Source organism: Cuculus canorus, chromosome 3 (assembly GCF_017976375.1).
Source record: "Cuculus canorus isolate bCucCan1 chromosome 3, bCucCan1.pri, whole genome shotgun sequence".
Classification (NCBI taxonomy): domain Eukaryota; kingdom Metazoa; phylum Chordata; class Aves; order Cuculiformes; family Cuculidae; genus Cuculus; species Cuculus canorus.
The window spans coordinates 9,540,429-9,548,882 of record NC_071403.1 but is presented as its reverse complement, the minus strand read 5'-3'; the positions used below and the strand labels follow the sequence as shown (position 1 = coordinate 9,548,882).

General features: G+C 47.0%; 1 protein-coding gene across 1 annotated transcript in view; it reads left to right on the top strand.

Annotated features, from left to right (window-relative positions):
- Nucleotides 1-1,142: 1,142 nt before the first annotated feature.
- The window catches only part of HMGCLL1 (3-hydroxymethyl-3-methylglutaryl-CoA lyase like 1), an 85,808-nt gene continuing 78,496 nt past the window's right edge, over nt 1,143-8,454 (top strand). The window contains exon 1 of the mRNA XM_054063954.1: nt 1,143-1,406. Coding sequence (XP_053919929.1) covers nt 1,314-1,406 — 93 coding nt within the window. The 5' untranslated portion in view covers nt 1,143-1,313. The remainder of the gene's footprint in view (nt 1,407-8,454) is intronic.

Genomic DNA, 8,454 nt, shown 5'->3' with positions numbered 1-8,454 from the left:
GTGTCTCTGAGTGCATCGTCCAGCTGCTTCATGAATATTTTCAGGCTTGGCGCCATGACAACTTTCCTGGGGAGCTGTTCCAGTGCTCCACCACCCTCTGGGTGAAGAACCTTTTCCTAATATCCAATTAGCTTCATTGCCCTTCTCTGGAAATTCTCCAGGACCTCAATGCCTTTCTTGTTCCTCCTTTTCCCCTCCTGTCTTCTGCCAAAAGCACTGAAAGTCCAGGCTGGGCCCCATTCCTCCTGGGTGTGTTGAGCACCCAGGGATGTGGGGCTGCAAGGGGGGATGAGGGGCTCCTAAGGGGGATGGCGGAGCTCTGCGAGAGATGCGGGGCTCTGGGAGGGATGCGGGGCTCCAAGGGGGAATGCAGGGCTCCAAAGGGGGATGTGGGGCTCCAAGGTGGGGGATGCAGGTCCTTAAGGCAGAGATGCAGGGCTCCAAGAGAGGGGATTTGAGGCTCCAGGAGGGATGTGGGGCTCTAAGGCAAGGATGTGGGGCTTCAAAGGGGGGGATGCGGGGCTCCAAGGGCAGATATGCGGAGCTCCAAGTGGGGATGAGGGTCTGCAAGGGGGGAGGGAGGGAAGTGGGTCTCCAAGGGGGCAGATATGGGGTTCCAAGGAAAGATATAGGGGCTCCAAGGGGGGATGCTAAGCTCCAAGGGGGATGCGGGGCTCCAAGGGTGGATGCGAGGCTGCAAGGGGGGGTGCGGGGCTCCACGAGGCAAGTGCGGGAATCCAGGGGGGAATGCGGTACTCCACGGGGGGATGCGGGGCTCCAAGGCAGGGGAGGCGGATGCGAGGCTCTGGGAGGGATGCCGAGCTCCCATGGGGGGATGCGGGGCTCGAGGGAGATGCGGGGCTCTGGGGGGGATGCTGAGCTCCCGGGGGGGATGCTGAACTCGCGGGAGGGATGCGGGGCTCCGGGGGGGGGGGGGGGGGGAGGATGTGCGGGGTTCCGGCGGGGATGCTGAGCTGCGGGAGGGATGCGGAGCTCCGAGGGGGATGCTGAGCTGCGGGAGGGATGCTGGGCTGCGGGAGGGATGCTGGGCTCCGGGAGGGATCCCGAGCTCGCGGGGGGGTGCTTTGCAGGACAGCTGACTCTCCCCGTGCTCGCGGCTCCCCCGCAGCCGCGGGCGGCTGTTTCCCCCCCCGGTCCCCGGGCAGGTGCGGAGGCAGCCAAGGGCTTCCAGCTCCGCAGCCGCGGCGGGAGGGAGCGGCGGGGGCTCCGCCAATCGCGGGCGCCGCTCGGGCCGCGCTGCAGCCGGCGCGGGGCCGGGAGGTTGCGGCGACCTCGCGGGAGGCTGCCCCGCCATGGGCGCGGTGCCCTCGGCGCTCAAGCACTGCCTCAGCCACCAGCACCTCCTCCGGGAGCAGCTCTGCACCGCCGCGCCGCTCCCCCCGCAGGTACCGCAGGGGGGGAGGGAGGAAGGGAGGGGCCGGGGCGGCCGCCAGGGGGAGCGCTGCGCTCGCCGCCGCCCCCGCTCCGCTCGGCCCGTGCCCGCCGCCCCCCGCCCCGCCGCCCCCCCGCGTCCTGGTGCATCCCTGCCGTGCCCGCTCCTTTCCCGCCCACTCTCCCCTTGCCCGCCCGCCCCTCTTCCCCGCTGCGCCGCTGCCCTCCTCACAGCCCCTCGTGCACAGCCCCTGTGTCATAGAATCATAGATTAGTTTGGGTTGGAAGGGACCTTAAAGATCATCCAGCTCCAACTCTCCTGCTGTGGGCAGGGACATCCCACTGGCTCAGGCTGCCCAAGGCCCATCCAACCTGGCCTTGAACACCTCCAGGGATGGGGCAGCCACAGCTTTCCTGGGCAACCTGGGCCAGTGTCTCACCATTTGCATGGTAAAGAAATTCTTTATATCAAGCCTAAATCTGCCCCTCTCCAGTTTATACCCGTTCCCCCTCATCCTATCACTACAAGCCTTTGTATAAAGCCCCTGCCCAGCTTTCCTGTAGCCCCTTCAGGTACTGGAAGGTCACTATAAGCTCTCCTCTGAGCCTTCTCCAGGCTGAACAACCCCAACTCTCTCAGTCTGTCCTCATAGCAGAGGTGCTCCAGCCCTGAGATCATCTTTGTAGCCTCCTCTGGACCTGTTCCAACAGCTCCATCTCCTTCTTACATAGAGGATTCCAGAACTGGACACAGGACTCCAGATGAGGTCTCACAAGAGACGAATAGAGGGGCAGAACCCCCTCCCTCGCCCTGCTGGCCACGCTGCTTTTGATGCAGCCTGGGATGCATTTGGTCACCTGGGCTGCAAGCGCACGTGTCCCCGCTGTCTCCTCGCTATTACCTCCTCTCCATTCCCTCTCCTCTGGTTCCTTGCTTCCCCACCTCTCCATTCCCACACCTCTCCCACACGCACCCTGTGTCCCTGCCGCCCCCACTCTCCTCGCCCACGTGCCCAGCATCCCTACTGTTTGCCCCTCCCGTGAGCACCCTGCATCCCTGTTATCTCCCCCACTCCTTTTGACCCCTCTCCACCATCCCTTGCCCACCTGCCCCTCATCCCCGACGCACCTTCACCCCCGTCACAGCCCCCTTGTGCAAGTGTCATGTGTCCCTTCTGCCATGTCATTACCACCCCCTTGCTCTCCACTTCCTCTTCTCTGCGTGGTCAACGCCACCGTCAATGCCACTGCCCTTCATGCCTTCCTCTCTACCTCCTCGCCCCTCGTGCCCTGCTACCCTGCTGCTGCCCCCTCCTCTGCGCCTCCCTCTCGCCTATCCTTCGTCACCCAGAGGGACCTGGACAGTCTGGAGAAGTGGGGCTGTGGGAACCTCATGAGGTTCAACAAGTCCAAGTGCAAGGTCCTACACTTGGGTCAGGGCAATCCATGGTTTTGATACAGGATGGGGGATGACGTGCTTGAGAGCAGCCCTGCAGAGAAGGACTTGGGAGTGCTGGTGCGTGAGAAGCTCGACATGAGCCGGCAATGTGTGCTCAGAGCCCTGAAGGCCAACCGTGTCCTGGGCTGCATCCAAAGCAGCGTGGCCAGCAGGGCGAGGGAGGAGATTCTGCCCCTCTGTTCCTCTCTTGGGAGACGTCATCCGGAGTATTGTGTCCAGTTCTGGAATCCCCAACATAAGAAAGAGATGGAGCTGTTGGAACAGGTCCAGAGGAGGCCACAAAGATGATCTCAGGACTGGAGTACCTGTGCTGTGAGGATAGGCTGAGAGAGTCGGGCTTGTTCAGCCTGGAGAAGACTCCAGAGAGACTTTACAGCAGCCTCCAGTATCTGAAAGGGCTACAGGAAAGCTGGGCAGGGGCTTTTTACAAAGGCACGCAGTGATAGGATGAGGAGGAATGGCTTTAAATTGGAAGGGGGAAGGTTTAGATCAGACGTTACAAGAAATTCTTCATGATGAGGGTGGTGAGAAACTGGCACAGGTTGCCCAGGGAAGATGTGGCTGCCCCATCCCTGGAGGTGTTCAAGGCCAGGTTGGATGGAGCCTTGGGCAGCCTGATCTGGTGAGAGGTGTCCCTGCCCATTGCAGAGGGGTTAGAACTGGATGGGCTTTAAGGTCCCTTCTAACACAAACCATTCTGTGTTTATATGAAAATGAAGATCATGGGCCGTGACTCTCCCAGTCTTGGCTTTGGAAGGAAAGAAACGAAGGAAAGGGAAATCTACCAGTGGCTTTTAAGGCAGAGGCTCAATGAAGCTGGAAGGACATTGAAGGAAGATGCAATGTGAAAAACTCAAAGAAGGAAGTAATTTTGAGCATGACTTTGTCTTTACTTTAACAGCACACTTCTGGTTGGGGTATATTGTGTCTGAATTGGCATTCATTCTGAGACCAACTCCAGTAATCAGTCAGGGCTTCAAACATTAAAAACCATGAGCGAAGCCTAACCCAAAATTTATTTTAAAGTCACATCTTAAAAAAATTGCATTTCTTATTTATTGCATCTTTTTTTTTGGTTTTCTACATCTACAGATATACCAGGGGAGTATGAAATCAAATTTAATTACTAGATAGCAATTTAACTTCAGAGGTGGAGAGATCGTGAAAAATACCATATTCTGAGTGCCGTGAAAGCTGACGGCATTGTAATTTTGCTTCAGATTATCTGAGCTCGGTGTCTCAAAAGCTGCATGTATGGAATACCCATAAAGCTGCAGTATTAGGGAGATTTCTGAGATGATAGAGATTGCTACCGATGGTGACTCAGCACTTGACTAGAATTTGTAATATACTTTGTGTTCTGCTTTGTAAAAGCTCAGGCCGGGCAGTGGGCAGGAAGGCTGACTGTTCATCCACTGCTGCTAGTTGTCCTGTAGCTTAGCAGGAACCTTCTGGATGAAAGGAGAGATGGTTTGAGAGCAACTGACATTGGTCTCATCCTACAGACTTAATGTTGTTTTTATGTAGGCTAAAATGGAAGTTTAATGGATTAGGAATATGCTAAGGACACAGCAGGGAAGAGCTGGGTGGCTAACGAAGTGGTGTGAAAGACTGGGGTGAAATTCAAGGATGCAGAATAATGATAGGTGCTTTGAGACTAATAATCCAAACTAGAAACTGTAACATACTCTGTTAGAAGCTATTGAAGAAGAGAACAGTCTTGGGATACCCATGAATCATAGGAGGACTGTGAGCTGCCAATAAAGGACCATTGTTAAAAAAAGCAAATTAAGTCCTCACATATATCAGATCAAGTACTGATCAAGAAATGTAGTGCCATTGCTGAAGTACATATATGAGGCTTGTTCAGTTTTGGTTAGTCATGTTCAAGAAGCTGGATTCCAGCTGGAACAAGGAAGGTCTTGCACCACTGCAACAGACAGGAAAATGGAGATGAAATGTAAAATGGCTTTAGTTTGTTTGCTATCTAATGTTAAGACCTGGAGGATGGGCAGAAAGGGAGGGAAGAAGAGGAAGAAGAGGAAGAAGCTACTTAAAATGAAGGACTGTGTTGCTACACACAAACACTTATAATCTTTCTGTACATTAGATACAGAAATTTAAAAGCTAAGTAACAAGTGGAGACATTCTTTAATAGCGTTAATCAAAATAATGAGGGTTGATAATCTATACAATTTAGGTTTAGAGAAAGGGTCATATGATGTGGTTTCCACAGCAGAGAAAATGATTGGATTCTTAAGAGATTTTAAAGTTTATATAAGAAGGAATAGAGGAGCAGTTATTTAAATGATGTAAAGTAGAGACAATTCCAAATCCTGTTTTGAATTGCTTTGTATGGCTTACAATACTTTGGAAAAGCTGGAATTGGTTAGGGTCAGGGTGTCAACTTCAGTGTGAATATTCATCTGCTGCTGCTTTAAAGAAGTGCATTCTGCTGTTCTCTACAAGAGGGTAGCAGTTAAACATAGCTAAGAAATAAGCCTCTTTCTTTCAAACCATTGTGTTTTAATGTACCACTAGCCAGGTAGACTAAGAGATACAGTATTCCAGGTGGATTATTAGGAGTTACATGGTTTGGTGAGTGCTGCCTGCATCTATCACAAGCAAAGCAAAAACTAGTCAAAATGTTTCTTGCTCTGCTGGATGTGGCTGTGACTCTAGGAGGCATAAATCTATCCAAATAATTCTAATGTGTGCAAAGTTATCTTTTAGGATTTCCGTCACAGATTTAGGCTGCTGTGGGATGCAGTTGCCAGAATTATTAACAGTTGTTCAGTATCTTATCAGTGGAAAGCACAATGCACTTTATTGTCAGTTTCATAACTGGGAAGGAACACAAATTCCGTGTGCTAAATATGTATAGTAACGAACAAAAGCTTGAGTCCTCTAATTTAGAGAGGTAACTTCTGTTTCAGTGCTTTGCTTACGGTGACATGCCAAAATAGCCGGACCTAAACCACGCAGCCCTCTTCTCACTGCTTGACACCCTTGAATAAAGAGATGCCCACAGATGTCTTACTTTTGGAGATTTAATTTTCTAGTTTAGATTTTGGAATACACTATAGCGTTTTAAACACATGCTAGAAACCTCTCAAATTTGTTTTTTAAAGTAACTCAAGAATCTAACGGCAAAAACCGCAGTCCATATGACAATTATGTACATTTGTCTTAACCACTTCTTGTCTGTGATGGTTGATTTTTGATTCAAATTACAGCATGAAAAATGAGGCATATGGTATTATGCTACCTGGGAGGGGAAGGCATGTTAGTTTATTTTAACCTTGTAGCTACAACCCAGAACAAATGATTTGAGACATACTGTATTCCATGTTCTTTTTATCTCCATGTAATTATATATTCCAGGAACAAATTCACATTTGCAGACACTCCTTAAATAATTATTTAGGTTACTTTCATTTTGTATTTAATGTATTCAGTTTAAGAAGTATTATAAGAATTTCTTGTCAATAATATTGAAAATATTTTATTATGACAATTACAATAAGCAAGAAATACATGATTTACATTCTGTGGGTTTTTATCTGCTGAAAATTGCATATATAACATGTATTTTCAATAGAGAAGAAAGAAGGTGGATGTCCTGAACATTGTATTGCAGAATTCTTGTTTCTTAACTTTTTTAAAGGATGACATTATTTAAAAATACTTAATGAGATCAGTATAGACAAAGCATATTAATTGAATGGGGCAAAGTTCTTGTATCCCTTTTTTTAAACTCTCCCCTGTACCCACCTTCCTTACCATTCTGTGTTTTCATCTTGAACTTCCAAGATATTTAGATTTTACATTGTCTTTCATGTAATTAAGACTAAATAACTGATCACTAAGAGGCTCTGAAATTCCTGATTTCTAGCCCTTCATATTCCTCTACACAAAGAGGCTTTGTCAATACAGAACTCGGTAGGTAGATCTTTTTCTTGACGAATACATCACAGGAATTGGACTTTTTTTGTTTTGTTGCAGATTCCCAAGCATCATTTATTTTCTTAATGTTCATAAGATGTAAAGCATACGAAGTTAGTTAAAAATTGAGATAAATAAAAGAATAAAGTAGAAAGGATAAATGGCACTTATATACTACATGGCATTTGTATTTGTATATGTTATATTATTATATTCAAACATATGTTACGTTATATTATAATACTTATAAATGGCACTTATATTACTATATATAATGAGACACTGGAACAGATTGCCCAGAGAAGTCATGGATGCCCCATCTGTGGAAATGTTCAAGGGTAGGTTGGATGAGGCTTTGAGCAACCTGGTCCAGTGGAAGGTGTCCCTGCCCATGTCAAGGGGCGTGGAAACTGATGATCTTTAAGGTCTTTTCTGACCCAAACCGTTCTATGATACTATGAAATATAACTTAGTTTGAAATTGAATTGTAAACTGTTAAGTTTGTATTAGCATGCTGTATCATTTCTTGTTGACTTTGGAGATTTGATAAATGCCGACATTGAGGGTAGTAAATAAAACATAAAAAAGCGCTCCCACTGAAGCTAACTGAAGTAGAGAGACTTTGCTGAGTTCTTTCCAAAATTTACTTTGAAGTGAGGAGGAGTTTCCGCTTTAGAACATGCAGGTAGTAGACTCATGCCAGTTTTTTCAGCCAGGTATTCTTCATGCTGCAGAATAAGAGCACGAGAATTTTATTGGTGGATAAAATATTGAAGAGATAAAGTCTGAGCAGGCTTAGGCTGGTTGCTAAAGGTGCCAAACAGGATGTTCAGAATTAAGAGGCTGATAAGAAAGTGTAAGTTTGACCTAATGGTGTCACTGACTTTCAGTTCTTTCATCCCATTGGATTGTAAATAGTGGAAAGATAGCAGGAGGTTTTTAGCTGATACAGATTTATGCTATATTGGGATTATTATGTGGGTTTAGAACTTTGAAATACAGCTGGAAATGTTGTAAAGGATTTTACCGATCTTGCTCTGCAAATTTGGGAATTAAAAAAAGGACAGGAAATTTCTATTCAGACCCAACATCTGTTTTTTGGTGAGATCCCATTTTTGATTTGTCCCACCTCCACCTCCTTGAAAGGCTGCATATGGGCACAGTGATATTCATTTCCTCTCTTGCCAGCTCAAGGAAAAAGATTAATTTCAGACACCCTGTGTGTCAAATTGTCATTTTAAATTTCATACATCTTGAGATCATTCATCTTAATTCATTTTCTCATTGCCTTGCCTAAGAGTGAAGATAAGTGACTTGCCTAAGATGACCTAGATCCAAACTTAATTCCTACTGAAATAAATGGGAATATTATATTTGTGTCAGGTTTTAATAAGGATTTTATTTACAATTTTTGGATCGTCTGGATTTTACTTTGGGTAAGAAAATCTCACAAATGTCTTATAAGACTACTGTAAGATTTAGCAGTTGGTCAGACAGAAGTTTTCATAAAGCAAAATATTTAGTGATTCTAAATAATCAATTTTTTTTGTCTTTGAACTGACCAACAAACTGACTAATAAATAGTACTAACCATCATCTCTATAGTGGCTTGGCTCACAAATTGGTTTGGTTTGGTTTGGTTTTTCACTTAGATTTGA